Here is a 22,241-nt window from a genome sequence, read left to right as displayed (position 1 = left end):
ACCATAAAGATAGTGCCTCCAAATCTTCAAGGCAAAAATTACAGTTGCTAATTCTAAATCATGAGTTGGATAGTTGCGTTCATGCGGTTTTAGTTGCCGTGAAGCATAAGCAATGACTTTCCGCTCGCATCAAGACACATCCCATCCACTCAATGAAGCATCACCGTACACTACAAAATCTCTTTCGATTCGTAAAGTCAACACCGGTGCCTCTGTTAACATTCGCTTTAATGCTTCAAAACTTTTTCGACATTGCTCATTCCAAACAAATGGAATATTTTTCAGTAGTAGCTTGGTCATCAGTAAGGCTATCTTTGAAAATCCGTTGATTAACCTTCGATAGTAACCACCAATCCGAGAAAACTTCGTACCTCGATACATTCTTAGGAACTTTCCACCGAATAACCGCTTCAATCTTCTTTGGATCCACTCTAATTCCATCCGCCGATACGACATGACCAAGAAACACAACTTCGATAACCGAATTCACACTTGCTCAATTTTCCGCACAGCTTGCTTTTCTCGTAGTATTTGCAAAACAATCTGGAGATGTTGCTCATGATCTTTTTCTGACTTGGAATACACCAAAATATCGTCGATAAAAACTACTACGAACTGATCCAAGTATGGTTGAAAAATCCGATTCATAAGATCCATAAAAGCAAAGCAGGGGCATTTGTCAGTCCAAATGGCATCACTAAAAATTCATAATGCCCATACCTCGCATGCGGAATGCCGTCTTCAATATGTCGCACTCTTTTACTTTCAATTGATAGTATCCCGACCTTAGATCAATCTTTGAAAATACGAAGCTCCTTTCAGTTGATCAAACAAATCATCTATTCGGGAAGTGGATACTTGTTCTTGACAATCAATTTGTTGAGTTGTCGATAATCAATGCACAATCGCATCGACCCATCTTTCTTCTTAACAAATAACATTGAGCTCCCCATGGTGATGTACTAGGTCGTATAAAACCTCTGTCCAATAAGTCTTGCAACTGTATTTTTAATTCCTTTAGCTCAAGAGGGTGCCATACGCACGGAGGTATCGATACGGATCTCAGACTGGTAGACTTCAATCACAAATTCTACCTCTCGATCGGGGGTAATCCGGTAATTCCTCGGGAATACATCGAAAATTCACATACAATCCAATTTTACTACATCGACTTTCAACCTGAATCCGAATTAATCACATATGCTAAGAAAGTATTACAACCTCGATGAAGAAGCTTGCTAGCTTTAATGGTCAAACAATACGAATTGATCCACTAGTCCGAATACCATTTACTTCAATTCTATCTTCACTTTCATTCGAACAATAAACTTCTTCTTATAACAGTCTAAAATCACTCCATGTTCGATAACCATCCATTCCCAAAATAACATCAAAGTCGCCAAATGGCATAATCAACAGATCAACAGGAATATTCTATCTTGAATCATTAACGAACATCTTCGACATATATGGTTCACTAAAGTAGTTTGTCCCATGGACTAGACACTTCTATTATAACTTTAGACAATTCAAACTCTAATTTTTTGTCTCAACTACTTTCAGATTAACATATGAATGTGATGACCCAAGGTCTATTAAAGCATAAACGGTGTGAATTCAATAAGAATATACTGTCACCACATCGTGAGCATCTTTCTCTTCTCGAGTCCTCACAACATACGCCGAGCTGGAGCTCTAGCTTCATTGTTGTGTAGCACTCTCACTAGTTCTTCTAGTACCACCTCTAGCAACGAACTACTTGGCCCGATCCCGACCTCCGAAGCAAATTCAGATCTTTGGGCAATCTTTAATAAAGTGATCGGTAGCTCCACAACGGAAACAACCTCCATCAATTTTCTACACTCCTCTTTGTGTCGGTTTCCACAATGCTCACATATTGGAATTTCAAGATTCGAATCGGACTTTGACATCGCCAAGAGACACATGAGTCTGTTTTTCCGACCTCGATCACTCCTTTCGATCGAGAACTAAATCTCCAATTACCTCGTGATTCCTTTGACCGCTTAGGTGCGGACTTGAACTAACCATTCGGGACGTTTTTCATCGAATGAGCAACTTCGGACTTTTTATCCTTCCAAGAATTTGTTCAATCATCTTAGCTCTTTCCATTAAATCATAAACTCGGTGATTCTAAGAGGCATCAACTCGTAGTCTAAATTCATCACGTAATCCTCTTAAAAATCTTTTACATCGGTCGGCTTCAATCGGTACAAACTCAATGGCATATCTGCTCAATCTCGTAAATTCTCGCTCATAATCCACTATAAGCATCTCACCTTGTTTCAGGTGTTAAGAACTCTTGTCTTTTGTCTTCTATGTACATTTCTCCCAAATACTTATTTTGAAACTCTTTTGAAAGAAGTCCCAACTTATCTGTTCTCAAGTACATTCTGAATCACCGATTCCCACCATACTAAAGCTTCCTCTTGCAAGAATGAGACAACACACACTAAGCTTTCTTGTGGTGTACATTCAAGTTGCTTCGAACTCTCTTTGTAGTCTTTAACCAATTTTCAGCGAGAGTCGAATCAATTCCTTGGCACCCAAAAATTCTGTAGCTCCATATTTTCTCAATTCTTTAATTGGAGCTCTTCGGTAGTAGGGATAGAGGACGTAGCAAGCATAGTTCCTACCGCTTTTGAAGGGCATCGGCGATTATTCTAAAGACTTCAAGATTGTCACTTCCAACATTCGGTTGATTTCCTCTGGATTCACACTTGGAGTTGCAGACTCGATTCATTCAAATTATACGGTTCATCATCTTCACTATACATCTCTTGATCAGTATCCTCAATGCTTTTATCGACATTCTTAATGCTATAAAACAAAAATATTCAACAAACATATCAAGATCCAATCCCAACTCAAATTTGACTCAAGAATGGCATGTACCTCTAGATTCCCATTGACATTCGATTTAGTCCTAGAACCGACTAAACCTAAATAGCTCTGATACCAATCAATATTGTAACGTCCCCCTACCCGAGACCGCTGTCGAGTCAAGCAGAGACATTACAAAACTTATCTTAGCACTTAAACAGTTTTCGTAGTAAACTATCCATCTGCGTCACAGTCGCTAAAAAAATCATATCTCGAGTTACGAAACTCGAAATCCAATTCCGTAAATTTTCCCTGAAACTAGACTCATATATCTACTTACTAATTTTTTTCTAGAATTTTTGGTCAGGCCAATTAGTACAGTTTATTATAAGAAGTCTCCCTGTTTCAGGGTTCAGCTACTCTGACCCTTGTGCACTTCGAATCAAATTTCTTCCTGTACAGAAATCCAATGACTATGCCATTTGTTTCAATTAAAAATAGACTCAATAATGAATCCATACATATAAAGTTTGAGTCCTAATTCTTAATACACAATTTATGGTGAATTTCTAAAATCAGAACAGGGAATCCAGAAATTGTTCTAACCCTGTTTCACCAAAACGTAAATATCTCATAAAATACAACTCTTTTACCAATTTTGTTTCTTCCATATAAAAATAGATTCATTAAGCTTCAATTACATATTTTATTCATCATCTAATTCACTTTATACTATTTTTGGTATATTTTCAAAGTTGGACTACTGTTACTGTCCAAATCTGTTTTAGTATAAAATGTTGATAACTAAGTTTATAACATCTTCATTTCTTCTTTCTACAACATTTACCAACAATTCCTCTTATTACTCTTCACTAACATATCAAAACATACCATTCTTAAGGTTTTGGTAACATTTACAAAACATACCAAAATATCATTTAACAACTTAGATACTTTCAATATAACCAAAAGACATCCTAGGTACAATGCCATTTTCCAAAAAGATAGAAACTTCACCAATTTGAGTTTGGGGATCGGCTTGTATGCTGAGTCCTTATACTTTGCATACTAGCACTGCATGACGAAACAAACCGTACGCTGAGAATACTCTCAGTGGTATTTCCATAAACAATAGCTTAATCAACTTTAAAACATGGTAATTCAAACACATTATTGCTATTATTCAATATCAATCAGTACTTTAATAACCTTTACTTTATTTACCCTTATTAACATAACTCGGACACTAACGGATACACGGATCCAACCCACACTCCGGGATAAGCACATAGTGCTTCATCGGAACAAATCCGGAACTTTAACATTATAGTACACAAAGTACTTCATCGGAACAAATCCGGAACTTTAACATTATAGTACACAAAGTACTTCATCGGAACAAATCCGGAACTTTAACAGTAGTCGACACATAGTGTCTCATCGACTCAATGTCGGAATATCCCAATACTTCCAATTCCTATGACATGTCAACTATATCCGACTAGCCCGACACTATTAATAGGGTATTCAAAATCACATTCATTTCAATATGGTAAAAATACTTACCTCATTCACATTTTCATACAATATAAATATCAAATATAGCAATAACGATTAAGCTCGGTTTATAGAAATACAAACCACTATTTATCGAATTTAATCGATATCTTCGTTCACTTTCTCTTTTCCTTCTTTGATGACGTATCCGTGCTACGTTTGCTACTAACAATCATACAATTAAAATTCATCAATATACTAATTCATAAAACACATTTTCACTTTCTATCAAACTTTTACAAAAATTCCAATTTCGTCCTTTTTCCATTACTAATCTTTTTCTTTAACTTAAGCTTCATATTCTCTTTAATCAACTCATTAACAATTTCTAACTCATAAAATTCATTATAAAACATAAATTTTGAGCTCTATTCAACTTAATCCCTATTTAAACCTAACTTAGAATTCTTTTAATAAATCACTCAATTTTCACTTCTAACTTCAATTCCTATCAATTTAACCCATAAAACCTCAATTTATTCAACTAAATCAATATCTAAAAATTTTCTATTTTTCTTCATTTTAACCTCATACATGTAGAACTTTGAATTAGGCATCCATAAACATAAAAATCATAAGAAAATGAGCTAAAACAACTTACCAATTAAACTTTAGGGCCTTAATCCTCAAATTTCCCTTTTCTTTTCTTTCTTTCTTTCCTTCTTTCTTTCTCACGTTTGCTCTCTGTAACTCTTTCTATGTTTCTTTACTCATTATTATTTATTCATTATACTATATTATATTATTATTAACCTATAAAAATATAAATTAACATGTGTAATAGCTATAACATAAAATATCTTATAGCTATTACACATATATACCAACTATTACACATGTTATATCATACATTCACACACATGGCACTTAGGGTCTAATTGCTAGATTAGTCCCTTTTACTTCTTTAATCTATAATTAAACTTTTATTCCTTATGCAATTTAATCCTTTAAACTAAATTCAAGCTACTTCACTTAATTAAACACTAAATAACCATTCAACTATAATTCATAAATATTTCTAATAAATATTCATGAATAAATTTCACGGGAACAGTACTCAAGACTCAATTTCCGATACCGTAACTTTCGGTTCATTACACAACATCCCGAATCGAAGGGTTGCACTGGTCAAATGCCCTAAACCTAAAGCAACCATAAAGATTATGGATAACCAAAACATATGCTGCATCACCGTCATCACTCTATTCTTTAACAATTTTTAGGGTTTTTTTTTTTTTACTTTGAAAGGATACAAATAAACCATTTATTCTTGAGGTTTATATAGGAGTTCTACAATTAATTAATTTATTGAGTAATAAATATAAATATTTTGTTTTATTACTAAATGTTTGATTTCCTTAAATTACATGTAATATATATTACATTCAATGGTGTTTAATTCTCAATAATCATCCATTTCTTGTTTCATTCTACTTATGACCAAATTTACCCTATTTTGCCTTATTATTATTATTATATTGCTCTTTTTTACAATATTAATTGAATTACTTAATATAGGTAAATATTATTTCTTTGGATTTCTTTGGATTTACTACTTAGATAGTCATCCAATTATTAACAATTTTCCTTTTAGGCACAAAAAATAAAAAGTTTACAATTTAACCATTCACGTTATATAGATCACTCATTTTTGTCACTCTCGTTAACATCACAAACGGTAGCTGTCGTAGTAATTAAAAAATCGGTATAATAACAAATTTAGCCACCAACTTTTACATATTATATCGATGTAATCATAATTTTAAAAAATTAATCCTCAAAATTTACAAATGTTCTCAATCTGTTCCTAATTCTAAAAATTCAAAGAAATATATAAAATATATTTTTTTCTAAAATTATGACTAAATCAATATAATATGTAAAAGTTGAGGATTAAATTTGTTATTATAAAATTATGTGTGTATGTGTATGCAAGCGTAAAAAAAAATGAACGCTGACCATAAGCACATATATATTATGCTTTTATTGTACAAACAAGTTCTACATCAAATAGAAATACTTGACATTTAATATTTAAATGAGTAGTTAAAGTTCATTACATTTTTGTTGGTGGAGGAGGTGGATCCAATGTATGTCCACTAGGTCCTGACGGAGGACTTTTAGGCAGCATCCCGAAGTTCAAACTTTTTGAAATTGATAAAGATGTTGATATTAACAATGGAGGAGGTGGATATGATGTACTTTCACTAGGTCTTGACGGAGGAATAGGCACACCAGTAGATAGAATCTTGAAATTTGAACTCTTTAAAAGTGATGTCAATATTAACGGTGGAGGAGGTGGATCTGATGTACTTCCACTAGGTCCTGATGGAGGAATAGGCACACCTGTAGATAGAATCCTAAAATTTGAACTCTTCAAAAGTGATGAAGATGTCGATACTGACGGTGGATGAGGTGGATCTGATGTACTTCCACTAGGTCCCGGCGGAGGAATAGGCACACCTGTAGGTAGAATCCTGAAATTTGAACTCTTCAAAAGTGATGAAGATGTCGATACTGACGGTGGAGGAGGTGGATCTGATGTACTTCCACTAGGTCCCGACGGAGGAATAACCACACCTGTAGGTATAATCCTAAAATTTGAACTCTTCAAAAGTGATGAAGATGTCGATATTGACGGTGGAGGTGGCGGATCTGATGTACTTCCACTAGGTCCCGACAGAGGAATAGCCACACCTGTAGGTAGAATCTTGAAATTTAAACTCTTCACAAGTGATGAAGATGTCGTTATTGACGATGGAGGTGGCAGATCTGATGTACTTTCATTAGGTCCTGACGGAGGAATATGCACACCTGTAGGTAGAATCTTGAAATTTGAACTCTTCAAAAGTGATGAAAATTTCGATATTGACGATGGAGGTGGCGGATCTGATGTACTTCCACTAGGTCCCGACGGAGGAATAGGAACACCTATAGGTAGAATCTTGAAATTTGAACTTTTCAAAAGTGATGAAGATGTCAATATTGACGATGGAGGAGGTGGATCTAATGTACTTCCACTAGGTCCTGACGGAGGAATAGGCACACCTGTAGGTAGAATCCTAGAATTTGAACTCTTTGAAAGTAATGAAGATATCGATGTCATTAGTGAAACAGTTGAATGTGTACTAGATCCAAATGAAGGAATAAGCACGCCTTTAGGCAGCATCCCAAATCGAAGGGTTGAATCTGCCGAATGTGCTACACCTAATGCAACCATAAACATTATGGATAACCAAAAGCTATGCTCCATCACCATCATCACTTAATTCTTTAACAATTTTTTAGGGTTTTATTTTACTTTTGAGGGGGTGCAACTAAACCATTTCTTCTTTGAAGTTTATATAGGAGTTTTACAATTATTGAAATTATTGATTAATAAATATCAATATTTTATTTTATAATTAAATGTTTAATTCCTTAAATGTAATATATTACATTGAATGGTGTTTAATTCTCAATAATCATCCATTTCTTGTTTGTTTCCATTTATGACAAAATTTACCTTATTTGCCTATTGTTTTCATTTATTGTCTTGCTCTTTTTGCACTATATTAATTGAGAACTTTAAAATTACTTAATATAGGTAAAGATTAAAACTTTTAATTGGTAAAACTATAATTATTAACTATAATTATAATTAAGTTTTAAAATTACTTAATATGGGTAGAGTTTTTCATGGGTCGAGTTCGGACTGTGTCCCAAAATTTAGGACCAAGCTTGACTTGGCCCAAAAAACGAGCTTAACTTTTTTCCCAAGCTCGACTTAGATTATACATGCTAAACCTAAGCCTAACTTGACCTAACTCGTATTAATTTTTTAAAAATTATTTTATTATATAAAACAAATTTAAAAATATAATATATTAAATTCACTACAAAAATTGAAACAAATGTTTCCCAACAAATTTAAAAAGACATGAAATTATAAATTATTTTTCTTTAATATTAGTTATTTATACACCTTGTTGAGTAATCTATACATATAATCATTTAACTATTAAAATTTATCAGCATTCAAAATAAAAAAGTTTATAATTTAGACACTCACATTATATCGTTCGTTTATTTTGACCACTTAAGTTAAAAATTCTAACAAAACTCTGACAATACTTTTTTTTAACACATGTCCTCTCAGTTGACCCAGCAGCAACTTCGCCACTCTGCTTATCCATTGGTCATCTCAAGAACCTCAAAAAACTTTATCTTTATGGAAACAAGATGAGAGAGTCAAGCCCATTCTTGATATTTTTTGACCTTAGACGAAACAAAAATTGGTTCCCTTTTAAAAAAGTTATAAAATATAATACAATAAAAATTAAAAATTTTGGGGGCCTAGGAGATGAAACATTTATGATGAAAAATCTAAAAAAAAAAATTCCGACATTAAAAGCTGAAAAAAATAGCCTTTTGGGCCCTTCCAGCCTTGGGCCCTCGATAGCTGTACTCTCAAACAACCCCAAGGCCGGGCCTAGAGAGGGTCAGTGCCGGAAAGCATTGGCGAGCTTTTAAAACTTGAAGAACTTCAGTTGCATGAGAAAAGATTATCTGGGTCTCTTCCTCCTACCCTTGGTTGTCTTAAAATGTCAATGCTTTACTTTTTCATTCAAATAGATTCACTGGTAGTATTCCTGCTTCGTTCTTGAACTTGACAAACCTCATGCATTTACCTTCGTGCCAATTCCCTCATTGGTCATATTAACTTGACAAACCTTACGCATTTACCTTCATGCCAATTCCCTCATTGGTCATATTGGAGAATTGCAGCTCTTGAAAGAGCTTGATCTTTCAAAGAATCTTTTGTGTGGGGAAATTCCAGCTTCCATAAACAATCTAACATTCATTTTAGTCATGTATTTGGATGCTAATCATCAAGAGGGAGAGGATACCTTTTTCGATCAAATTTTGGTCACATGCCTATACTTGGATTTTTAAGGCTGCAAAACAACCAACTAGGTGGGGAGATACCACCCAATATGGAATATCTGGTCTCCCTCTAAAGGACTTGAAAACAACAAGCTTGAAGGAGCAATTCCTTCTAGTTTAGGTAATCTAGAAGCTTTGACAGAGTTGTATCTCGAAAACAACAAGTCACTTGAAAATACAGGAATTGGATAACTGAGCAGAGCGGGGAAGCAGCGGTTGAGTCGATTGGGAGGAGACAACTTAGGACGGGGCTAGGTCAGCGACTGCTGGGATGGTTCGGAACCCAAACCGAGAAAATAACAAGATGGTTTATTTTGGTTAATAATGATTGATTCTCGTGTCAAAAAAAATGTTATGTCATATTTTTATTAAAGTTTTTAATGAAAACGGTCAAAATGAATAAATTATATAATGTGAATATTTAAATTATAATTTTTTTATTTTAAATATCTAAAATAATTTTTTTATAATTGAATAAATATATATAATTTGCCGTATATTTTCGCACATTGATTTTAGTTCTATTAAGAACTTTTGTTTTGTCCTTTGACTATGAAACAACTTTCCCATCTGTCTCAAAAATAAATTTAATTTTACAAAATTAAATTAAATAATTATTATAAAATTTTCTGTAAAGCTAAAAGAATTATAAAGAAATACATAAAATTAAAAAAAACATTTTATAAATCATTATAAAATTTAAAATTTAAAATACATAAAAAAATAGTTATAGCAGTAAAAGGAGGTTGCTTTCTTAAAGATATGGAGGCAAGCAAGACAATTTTTACATAAAGAATCGACTCTGAAAATTCTAATTGAAAAATCAATCCGAAACCCAATTTTTTTAATAAAATAATTGTCCCAATAGCTCAAGGCAATTCAAAACTATCGGTTTCAAAGATTTGTGCCACCCCTAAATCAACATATTATCTAGCCATCATCGATATAGGGACAAAACAATATTCTTTTACTTAAATATTATAAAATTTTAAATAATATGCGTTAAAATTATTTATCAATATAATATGAAATGAACAGTTTTTTTAGTAAATTTAACATTAAATTATCTCTACCGATAGTGGTTTGAGAATATTAAACCTGACGATTTGGGTTCTTGGCAGGTTAGATATCAATTTGATAAGATAAAAAATCTTTATCACCTTGGAATCTAATTTCGCAATCAATAATAACCATTTGGATATTAAAATATAAAAATTCAAAGTACTATTCAAAACATATTATTTTTGAGAAAATATTTGTTACATTATCTGTGAAGTCTTTAAACTCCACAAGAATGATCGGGGTTGACAAATATTCTATAAGGATATAATAAATTATCAATATAATTATTTTTAAAAATGACATATGTCAGTTTTTTAAAACTACGGTTAATATTTGATACACTAGTTGTATCTTTTTATTTGACAAACAATTTTAAAAATTGCCATATGTCTTCTTGTTTTAAATATTTTATTATATTTTTATAAGACACTTGTCAACATTCTAATCATATTTATGGAGTCTAAAAGTATACTAAATATTTTACCCTTATTTTAATAAAATATTATTATTTTCGTAATATTTTAGTAAAAAAGCCGACCAAAAAAAAAACTTGATTTAATTTCAAATTCTGATTTATAATTGACCAAAAATAAATTAAAATAAAATCGGATGTTTTAGCTATTCTATAACAGACACGTGTCACGAATGTGAAAGAGGCTTTGATTAAAAATAATAATTTGGGGGGCACTCGTTTACTTGGTTCTTTTTTCCGCCCAATCACTCTTTTCCATTTAATGATTCCTTTTTGTAGGACCCTTTTCCAAAAACAACAAATATTTTCTTCCTCTAGTTTTGAGTTCATCCTGCAATTAATATTATTTATTTTTATTTTAATAGGTTTATTTTTGTCCCCGGTATGTGTACTTTTCATTTTTTTAATTTAGTATCTCTACTTTTGATTTTAAAAATTAACTCTTATACTTGTTTGATTTAAAAATAAAATCAAATTAGTAACATTGGTAATTAATTTATGTTAAATTTGAATACTTATTATCAATTAAAATAAAAATTTAACGAAAATTTAAGAAAAATCCATTAATGATGTTAAGACAAATAAATGGGCTATCCTAAAAATAAAATAGAGAGATTAAATTTTAAAATTCAAAGAGTATAAAAAATAGAGGATTAAACCATTTTAATATGTTAATTATAATTTGATATATATATATATATGATGTTTTTATATATTTTAAACATTTTAATATGGTTTGTTTTATCAATTACATTATTTGAATCAAATCATCTAAATGTCTGATAAAAGTTTTACCACTTCTTGAAATAAACGTCAATTTTAACCATTTTCATATAAAAAAATATTTGGTATGCTGTCAGTAAAATTTTTAAACCCTACAAATAGGGTCAAAAGATTGACAAGTGTTGTTTTATTGGAGTATAGTAAAATTTTAAACAAAAAGAGACATGACTATTTTTAGAACTATTTATCAAATAAAAATACACTGTCGATTGTATCAAATATTAAGATTTTTAACATATCAATTATTTATATATTTAAATTATATTATATTTTATATTATAATTTAATTTTTTCACTACATGTATTATATTAATATTAATTTAAATAAAAGAATTAATTTAATAAAATTCCTATAATAAAGCGACCTGTGAATACATTCACCTAGTTGCAACTGTCCACATAAATATAGTGAAATGATGGATTAAGTTAATGTTATATTAAAGCCATTTGATTTATTTGTTCTTTTTGGGAAGTGGCCCCATTCCCACATCATGAAATACCTTGATCACATGTTATATAATTTATTTTATTACATTTGTGATACTAATAATTTTGAAAACTTTAAGATGTTATGTTTAAGTCCAGCAGTATGTAATGATTAATTATAAGCATATATTTAACAGCTTTTAAAAGGAATATTTTTTTATTGAAACACAATATCATTTAATAAAGATAATAAAATGGGAAATTAAAAATTGAAATAAAGCCTTTCAGCAGCAGAGGTATTGGAGACAACAAGACCCCATACGGAAGTTAAATGCAAATTAAAAACAGTTGAAATGGTAAAATTAGATTTATATAGAATTATAACTTGGTTAAAAATGGGTTGACAAGTAAAGGAGAAAAAGGAAAGGAATCTGAACACGTGTGAAGAAGAGCATCATGAAAAGTCATCCTTACAGGTAAGGAAGTAGCTACTTTTCTTCTGGTTTCAAGGGCCCGCCATAAAGAGGCGGAGGGCAATTTTGGAAACCACAAAAAACCACGTCAATTTGGTAATAATTAAATGATGATTATAGTTAAGTGTGCATTAAGGTGACGTGGAAGTAGTGGAGAGAATGTTGAAGATTATAAATCCGGAAATATTTATTAAAATAATTAAGTAAAGAGGTGGGCATCACAAGGCAAACTCAAAACAATCTGATTTTGTTTGTCAAAGAAAAAAGAGAAATGGGAATGGGCCCCACACTTCAAAAATAATACAAAGTCGATTTGCTTTTGATGGTGGTAAGTGGCAGGCTTAAGTTTAGCCACCTCATCCCATCCTCCCACAACAAATATCATCCTATCCACAGCTCCTTTTCACCAAATCATCATCTCTCTTTGCTTTCAATTTTATCAATTAAGAGGACAGTAAAAGAACAAACCAAAAGGGATGGAATCAAAGCTAAGGCCTAAGTGGCATGTTTTACATAATAATCAAAAAGGAGACAAAAATATGTGATCTTTAATATGTGTCACATATATACACCATTCAGTTTAGCATCATTATGTTCCAAAGATTTGTTTACTGATTTCTTTTCTGGAAATTTCAAACAATAAAAGAAAGAAAGAAAAAAGAACCCCTACAATACAGCCCCAAAAGATGGAAAAGTTGTCTGCTTTTCCACATCCCCCCTACCATCTTTTTTTTCTTTGCCCTACAAAATATTTTGGCAACCTTTCCTTTCTTTTTCTTTTTTTTTTAATCCTCCATCATCTGCCCCATCAAACCAATCAAATTTAATTACAAAATGCATATCAGGGATCAACCATGTCAAAGATTATAAACAAAAGTCTACATGTTTGGTGGATACAGAGTAAGCACATTCCACAAAGAAAAACTTTCCCCCATCACTTTGCAAAATTGTGGGTTGAGTGAGTTCTAAGCCACATTATATATAATATAGCTTCATTCATATCCTCCTGTTTTGGCTGCTGCTGTCCTTTCTGGGCAAGAAACCAGTTTATCTTTCATGATTCGGTCCCCCCGATATCATTGATTCCGTTTTCATTCCGTACCTCCTTCTTCTTGTTCACTATACGGGGGAAGCAATATTGAAGCAAAAAAGGGGAGAATTTTACTCACCAGCAGGTTGTTTCTGTTCTGCTGGTTTTACCTGAACAGCCGAAGGGACAGCATGAACACATGGGAAGCCTGGTACCAGCTGATGTGACTTTCCAGTGGATTGTGGAGAAGCAAATTGTGCAGGATTGATAAGTCCCTGGGATGCCAACCCACCTTTCATGTTGCTTGCCACAGCAGCTGCTACAGCTTTTGCAGGGTCGGTGGTGCCGCTGTTGGCAAGAGTAACCGGAGAACACAACGATAACATCGAAGTTGATGAAGTTGTTGATGAACCCAGAGGTAGAGTCTGCTGTTGTCTTTGAACATAATATGCACTTGCTGTTGTTGCAGGTGTTGTCGAACTTGGTGAATGTTGAGCTTGAGCCTGCATGTAAGCATTTGGGAAGAACAGCTGCCCTTGATGAAGTGCATGCTTTTGATGTTGCTGATGCGGTAGTGCCACTTGAGGCTTGGCTCCCATATTTGAAGATGAACTTATGTGAGGGTTTCCCAGGACAGATGGCACATTACTCCCACCAATAGGAGATGACTTCTGACTAGGCACAGTCGGTGAGTTCTTAGCTTGTTGGGATGATAAACCAGATGCTTGGCCACCTTTGTTGCTGGTGGAAGAGGAACCTGTTGTCCTTGGGCTACCACCAGCACTCCTGGAGAGCGAAGTTGTGGGAGAGCCAACCATCATTGGAGAAGGGGAAGGAGTGCTACTAAGAGGCTGTTGACCTTGTGGTGATTTAGGATTAGCAGCAAAAGAAATCTGTGTGGGGCTTTGCTGTGGCCGACCTTGTTGCTGGGAAATATTCTTGAGGGATGAAGTTGATGGTAGAGATTGAGAAGGAACTTGAGAGCTAGTTGTCCTCACAGAATTCTTCCATTGAGGAGACTGAGCAGGACTGCTGCTGCTTTGTATTAGATTTTGAGGATATGCAGACAGCACATTCGAAAACTTGGCAGCTATAGATGAAGAGTGAAAGTGATCAGGGTAAGCACTTCCATTACTTGTTGCTGGTGTCTTACTCCGAGGAGCAGAAGCAGTCCCGAATTGGAGCTGCTGCTGTTGATTCCGCTGAAGTTGCTGCTGCGCATTAGCAACATTAACACTACCGATTGAAGCGGGCATAACAGGCCCTGAAGTTCGAGCAGGAGCAGAGCCAAGCGTACAGATAGAACTATCGATGACATTTTTGCCTGCAAGAGTGGAATCACTTGAATCAGGCATATTTGGCCTGGAGAAGGCAATGGACTGCCCAGCGGTGCCTGAACTTTTTCCTGCCTTCTTTTCTTCTTGCACATTGGATGCATCATGAGTTCCACGCTTCCCTTCTTCATAAGCATGATAATTATCCTTCTTATGTTGAGCAGCCATAATATGCTGATAGCCTTGCCTTGTACTTCCTGGATGGCTCTGAAGAATTGCATGACTCGGTGCTAGGGAAGAAATACCAAGGCCAGGAGCAGTAGTACCATTAGGAGATGAAAATGACATTGCAAAAGCTTGAGATGCAAGAGGCTCGACTCCAGCCTTTGAGCCTAGCTGTTGTGACTGCTGCTGTGTCTGTTGCTTCTTTTCCCCATAATTACCACCAGAATTCATTGAAGCAGCGGTCATCAAAGCAAAGTTTGAAGGCTGTACAGGCATAGCAAAATTCTGACCATAGATATTCATATTTGAACGAGATACTCTGCTATCAGTAGCAGTTGATGGGCCATCTTTGCCATCTGATTCACCATCAAGTTGCCTAGCTTGATGAGAATCATTCTGACTCGGCTGTTGCTGCTGTTGCCGTAGTTGTAAGGGATGAGGTGAATCCTTTTTAGAGGCATGAAACACTTGAGAGTTTCCACTGCCACTACTGACATCACCTCCATGTGACCTCTGCTGCTGGTTCTGCAAATTCTTCTGGGAGGAGGATGAACCACTGGACATGCTAGTGTTCTGATGACCTTGTTGGCTTTGTTGAAACTGTGTGGGTGGCTGTTGCTGCTGCTGTTGTTGAAGCTGTGAAGGGTGAAGCATTTGAGAGGAAGAATAGAAAGATCCATGAATAAAAGGCATAGGTTGAGCATGATTCCCACGATAAGCAGGTGGCGCCCCAACATGTGCAGGAATTGGAAATGGATAGGGATTATTCTGCAGAATTGCCAAGTATTGAGTTTCATTGCCTGTGATATTTGGGTAGTTGAAGCTAAATGCCGGGGCTGCAGTTGCACCAGCTGGGGTGGCACTTAGTAAGGCAGAGTTAGATGTACTCGATGCAGCTGTGCTACAAGCAGCAGGAGGAGATTTCACATACCCAGGTCGGACAGATGCTGCAGCAGCCTGCTGGTTCAATGGGAAAATAAAAGCAGGGCCTTGCTGAAATTGAATAACCAACAAGAAAATTTTCAAAAGGACAGTTGAGATATAATTGTGCAATTATAACGACACTGCATAAAAATTAGACAAGAAAAAAGAGGCCTTTTTTTTTCTGGCCAAAAGCCTACCATGATATTATTGGGTGCTCCTGGGGGTAGAGCTTGCTGGAGCATTATTTGCTTTCTCTGTGCGGCATCCACCATGTTGTTAGCAGCCGTAGAACTTTTATCTTTGCACACATGACCAGGAAAAATTGCAAGACCCTGCCCCTTCTCTTGCACAGAATTCACACCTCTCCCAGGAATGTTTCCATGCAATTCTGAAGGCGGTACAACATTTAGATTACAAGCCTTTGGGCCATACAGTGAAGCTGAACCAGGTGCTGCCGGCCAGAAAGCATTCATCTTCATCATTTGCTGGTGCTTGTGAATATTCCGTGCAATGTAGCAATGGGTTGCACATCTCTTTGGCCTCGGTTGAGAAAAAAGCAAATGTGGAGGCTGAAAAAGTCCAAAATTTCAAGATAAATTAGTAAAATAAATAAAAATAAGAAATCAAGAGCTACGAACATAAAAAAACACAGCGACATGCCTGGATAGCAGCTGAAGACACAGCGCTCCCCTCCATGGATACAACACCTTGTAGAGGAGCCATGTATCTGCTAAGGAAAAAAAGAAAAAAAAATTCATGCCCCATCCTCTCCATTATAACATCTAAACCACTTATTTGGATCTATAAATGCCAGAATAGTAGAAAACCAATATCAAATCAACCCAGCTATACCCCATTGGAGGAAGTCCACCAGGCCAGCTAGCAATTGACATCGGCAAAGGTAAAGAACCAGAATGTGCTGAAAAGGCCAAAGAGGAAAAAAAAAAAAACCTCTAGATTAGCAACAAAAGGAGAGGGAAATTTTCCCAGAGAGAAAAAGAAGGGAAAATTTTTTCTTTAAAAAAAATAAAGTCAATTTTACCAGTTTTCTCTACACTAGGATGTTGATGATGTAGCTTTTGAACATGGTGGTTGAGCTTGTTCCCACTAACACTACCTGAACCACTATCTCTGTCAGATTTCTCCAAATCAAGCTGGAGATCAAGATTCCTTTCTTTATTTACAACAGGCTTCTGCGAATCAGCTTCTTCAGCACTAGGTTGGGCCTTCTTATTGTTATCCTCAACTTCCACATTCACATCTCCCTTCCCAATTTTCATTCTTTTGTCATCTTCATTCACCAAAGACTTCATCTCCTGCACATGCAAACAAGCGAAAAACCTTCAATTTTTTATGCAACACCATACCAAAAGATAGGTGAAAGCTAGGTGACTCACCAATTCCACATCTGCGGCCACTGGCTTAGGATCTGAAGCCCCAACATCAGTCTCACCTTCCCTTTCTGGAGATGATCTAGATGGAGGAGGTGCCTAAACACCAAAAAAAAAAAAAAAAAAGGAAATGCATAGTCAATAATTGAAGGGGGAGAAAACGCTTGGATCTTTTAATAAAAACAGGATCCACACCATCAGATCTATCTGGAACTTCTCTTCCCGCTGACTCTCATTCTCACAAACTGTTGAATTCCTGAAACACGAAATTTCCAAATAAGAAATTTTCCGAACCTTCAAAAAGAAAAAAAAAAGAAGAAATGGGTAAAAGGGGATAATGCTCACGCTTTTGTCACTGTCGATTTCTCACGCTCGTCATCCAATGGCAGACCAGCGGAAGAAGGATTATCAGCAGGAGATGATAAAGATTCCTTCTTTGGCGATTGAGACTCTTCTTTATTACCGATACCGATATCTCTACTCTCAGATTCTTCAGTCGAAGGCTTAGAATCCAGTGCCAAATTATTCTTCTCTTCTTTCACTGGTTCCGCTTGAACCAACTCTGATGAAACTGGTCCAGCTTTTGAAGAACTCATCAAATCGCAAGCACCGCTATCATTTTCAGCCACGGGTCCTGAATTTTTCTCCAAATTGGGAGAAGTTGCTTCAACTTTAGCTGGTTGATCAATTTCAACCTTAGTTGTAGTAGATGAAATGGAACTATGTCTAGGAGGGAAAATAGGAGGTGGAGGTGTCGTTGTAGTCGTATTCTCATCCTCATACTTCACCGGTCTTGGTCTTTTCCTCTTTGGAGCTGCAAAATAAATATACACCCAAATCAATATCAGTTAGTCAATTGCTCAAAAAGGCAAAAAAAGGCTTGCGTTTCCTTCTAAAGCTGAAGGTTACGAACCAATTGCAGACATAGGAGTAGCAGAGGAGCTAGAATTTGAAGGCAAAATAGAGGATGATTGAGGAAGAGTTGATGGGGAGATGGAGATCGGCGAAGAGACGACTGATTTAGAGTCATTATTGGGTTTATTAACTTCTCTTGAATCAAATTTGGCCGAATCGTTCCCGATTATTTCTTGCTTAGATGGGACTTGTGGCTGTCTCATCATACCATATAAAACCTCAGCAATCTCGATCTCAATCTCCTCCTGAGCTGAAGACGAAGATTTCGACGACGACTTCGGTGGCCTTTGCTTTGTTCCGTTAGCATTAGGCTTCTACATCAAAAACAAAACCTTTGTCACTGAATTGAACATAAGCGAAACCCCAGAAAACAAAAGAATTAAGAGGAAGATTTTAATGAGAAAACTGACCATCTTCTTCCTCATAGAAGCACTGGAAGAAGATGGAGAGGCCGGAGCAGGAGATGGTGACGTCAACGCCCCGGTTACACCTGTCCTTACCGGCGAAGTTGAAGCTTGACGGTGAATTTGTTCACCGCCTAAAACACCAACGCCGCCGCCGCCGCCGCTTGATGCCCATTCATGAGACCTTTTAGTAGCTACAAAAGAGAAGATTAAAAAGGGGAGAAAATACAAGAAATCAGTAATTGAAAAGAACAAAAATACAGAACAAAAAATGAGAAAAAAAAACCAGAATTTCGTTAATCTCTTCCACCTCTACCTGACCGAGCTTTTCTGGGCACCGATACGCCAATCATTTCATCGGCCGGTTTCCATGTAGACGTACTCGTTGTCATACTGGCAGTCATCCCCGCCGATGGTGTTGTTCTAATAACTTTCACCGGCGGTGGAAAACTCTTTCGATGTTGATGCTGCTGATGTTGCTGCAGCTGGTGGTGATGATGGTTATGGTGATGATGATTAGACATCGACAAAGACCCGGCGATGATGTTCGGCGAAACCGTCCGAACAGAACCAACACCGCCGGTTCCGCCGCTGTCTTCGTCGTCGTCATCTTCATCATCGTTTACGCTTTCTTCAGAAGTACCATCACCTCCATCTCCTCTATTACTCATCAATCTATCGCCTCTTCTTCTCTTACTGGTTCTACTCAACCGATCTCTTTCCCTTTCTCTATATCTTTCTCGTTCCCTATCTCTGTCCTTCTTTCGATCCCTTAAACGCGCCGTTTCATGCGTCTCCACCGGTCCGTCTTCCTCTGCAATCCAAAAAAAAAAACAAAATCAGGAAATCACTAAAACGACATCGTTAGAGAAGAAGAATAAATGAAAAGCCAGATCTGATTTCAAAATAACCTGGGGAGTCTCTGAGAGAGCTAGTCCTATGACGCCGCCGTGAAAGGCCATTGGTCGTGGCGGCGGACGCCATACTGACTCTCCTCGCTTCTCTGGTTCTATCCATCTCTGTAAAATTAACTCGTCTTGCTGATAATAAATTAAATAAACCACTAATTATTAAAGAAACAAGACTGATTGCATGACACTCGTCAGTCAGACGGCAAAATATACCATAATTCACCGGAAAGAAGCTCCGGCGACTATCTCCGGTGAGAAAACCGATTCACTATAGTTATCAAAGATCTTAGCTTTCTCTTATTTCTCTCTCTCTCTCTCTCTCTCTCTCTTTCCACTTTTTTTTTAATGTTCTAATCTCATCATCATCTTTTCGCTATATTTTATTACTCAACGAAACCCACTACTAACCCTAATGGACGGCCACGATCCCTGACTGCAATCATGCTCGAATCCAAACTGTTCATCCTCTCTCGATCCGACGGTTATTATTGACTTAAACCGAGATGGCAAGATCTGAACTGTTGGATTAGTGGTCACCACAAAGTCGTCACCTTTTTCTCTCATTATACTGCCACGTGTCGGTTTTCTTCCTTTCTCGAGCTCCCCGAGTTTCTTGTCACTCACTACCGATTTAGTAACGATAAATAACAAAAAGGATGAATTTAATTCAAAGTCCTTGGATAATGGGTTTTTTTATGGATTAACCATTTTTATTATAATTGATCATTTTTATCTCTGGTTTTTGAAATATATGTTTTTAGTTCTCCAATTAACTTTATCTAGCCATACAAAAATATTAAAATAAATCAGGTCAAATTATTTAACAAACCATATTTCAAGAAAATGATTGACTAAATTCATCAAAAACTCATGGTACAGGGATTTTTAAAATATTTGACCAACAACACGTTTAAAAATATCACACTAGTATTAAAATTTTATGGAGTATTGAATAAGAATCACGAGTTTTGGAAAAAATTTACCACTCAAAACTTCTCTTATCTCATCATTTATTTTTAAAATAATATTTATTGAAAATATAGTTATATTTATGGTTATTATTAATTATTATGAATTTTGTCAACCATATTTTTACTCAAATTCTACGTAAATCTCATTATACTGAGCTTGCCACGGGCTCTCTTCAATTTGTAAATGGGTTACCTAAAATATTTGAATAATAAATTCTCTCGTAATTTTGGATATTCATTCTAAAAATATTCCCTCTTAATTTTTAGTATGTCATCAGAATTTCTGATATATTTTTAAAATAAAATTTTAACTTGAATATTAATTTTTTTGTATAAAAGAAATATTTTTGCATACTAATAAAATTTGTTTGTTATTTATAGTAATAATATTTAAATTTTAACAATAAATAAATAAAGCAAATTTTATAAAACGAAATAGTATTTGGTAGTTCCTTGTAATGTTTTGTACTCACTTCATTTTATTTTATTTTTTTGCAGTCTTTCATGTTTCTATTACTCCAAAAATTATGAAAGAATACCAAAATATATGACAATTACAGAAAAAAAATATTTGAAAGTACCAAAATTTACGACAGAATATCAAAAAATAAATGAGGACTACCAATATTGGTTTGTCTTATTAAATTTGTTTCATTTATTTCTTTACCTCCCGTAATTCCATTAAATTTTATTAATATTTAAAATTAATATTTTTACTCCAAAATTATATCTCGTACCAAATCATTATTTTGAAACCATAAAAAATTTTGAAGGTATGCTAAAATTATGAAGAAATACTAAATATTTTAAGGAATAAAAATTTTATGATATATATTACAAAATAAATATAAGAAAGTACCCAAAAAAACAGAAGGAACCACCAAAATTACGATGAAATATAAAAAAATTTGAGAAACCACCAAAAATCATGAGAAATTAAAAAAAAGGAAATATCAAAAATTATAAAGGGACAATAAGAAAGTATCAAAAATTATGAGAGGATATCAAATAGCATTAGGGAATACCAAAACTGTTAGGGTTACAATTTTAGCTTGTCTCGGTTTTTTTTCATTTATTTAATTTTTCGTATTCTTTTAAATTTATGGTGAAATATTAATATTAATTTTAGCATTAGAAAATTATAATTTAATAGATACATTTTTTTACGTTACAAAATTTTATAAAAATGTTTTTTTACTTTACAAAGCATTTTTTTGAAATTATATAAAAATTATGATAGAATACTGGGAATTATGATAATGTACCAACAAATATGATGAAATAGTAAAATTATGAGAAAGTATCAAAACTTCGATGTATAGAAAATAATGAGGAATATCAAAATCATGAAAGAATACCATAAAACTTAAGGAAGTATCAAAAAAAAATATATATATATATATATATATATATATATACCTAAAATTATGAGGAATAGCAAAAATAAGAGGAAGTGTCAAAAAATTATGAAAGAATATCGTAAAACTTGAGGAAATACCAAAATTTATGAGGATTTATTAAAACATATGAGTAAGTACTAAAAATATGAGAAAACACCAAAAATTATGAGAGAAAATAAAAATTGTGAGGGATACTAATTTTTATAGCTAGTCCATTACATATGAATTAAAAACTGAAATAATGTGTAAAAATCAA

General features: G+C 34.4%; 2 protein-coding genes across 11 annotated transcripts; both read right to left on the bottom strand.

Moving 5' to 3' along the window:
* Positions 1-6,454: 6,454 nt before the first annotated feature.
* Positions 6,455-7,657, bottom strand: LOC108455019 (uncharacterized). The gene has a single exon (XM_017753644.1). It carries the CDS (start codon positions 7,655-7,657, stop codon positions 6,455-6,457), a length of 1,203 nt encoding a protein of 400 aa, XP_017609133.1.
* A 5,472-nt stretch (positions 7,658-13,129) lies between these two features.
* LOC108456687 (protein TIME FOR COFFEE-like) lies at positions 13,130-20,155 on the bottom strand. 10 transcript variants are annotated; one of them, XM_017755273.2, is made up of 12 exons: positions 19,615-20,155; positions 19,014-19,517; positions 18,710-18,897; positions 18,298-18,610; positions 17,730-18,198; positions 17,580-17,640; positions 17,391-17,483; positions 17,036-17,309; positions 16,846-16,912; positions 16,654-16,723; positions 16,191-16,562; positions 13,130-16,062 (listed from the first exon to the last, which is right to left on the bottom strand). In XM_017755273.2, the coding sequence occupies exons 1-12, from the start codon at positions 19,718-19,720 to the stop codon at positions 13,702-13,704; spliced, it is 4,878 nt and encodes a 1,625-aa protein (XP_017610762.1). In that variant the 5' UTR covers positions 19,721-20,155; the 3' UTR covers positions 13,130-13,701. The 10 variants fall into 10 exon arrangements, with proteins under 10 accessions (XP_017610762.1, XP_017610758.1, XP_017610760.1 ...); XM_017755269.2 differs by having other exon boundaries at positions 18,298-18,613; positions 19,615-20,154; XM_017755271.2 differs by having other exon boundaries at positions 16,654-16,720; positions 18,298-18,613; positions 19,615-20,154.
* Positions 20,156-22,241: the final 2,086 nt, after the last annotated feature.

This window comes from Gossypium arboreum, chromosome 9 (genome assembly GCF_025698485.1).
Source record: "Gossypium arboreum isolate Shixiya-1 chromosome 9, ASM2569848v2, whole genome shotgun sequence".
Classification (NCBI taxonomy): domain Eukaryota; kingdom Viridiplantae; phylum Streptophyta; class Magnoliopsida; order Malvales; family Malvaceae; genus Gossypium; species Gossypium arboreum.
This window is presented reverse-complemented; position numbering and strand designations above follow the sequence as displayed.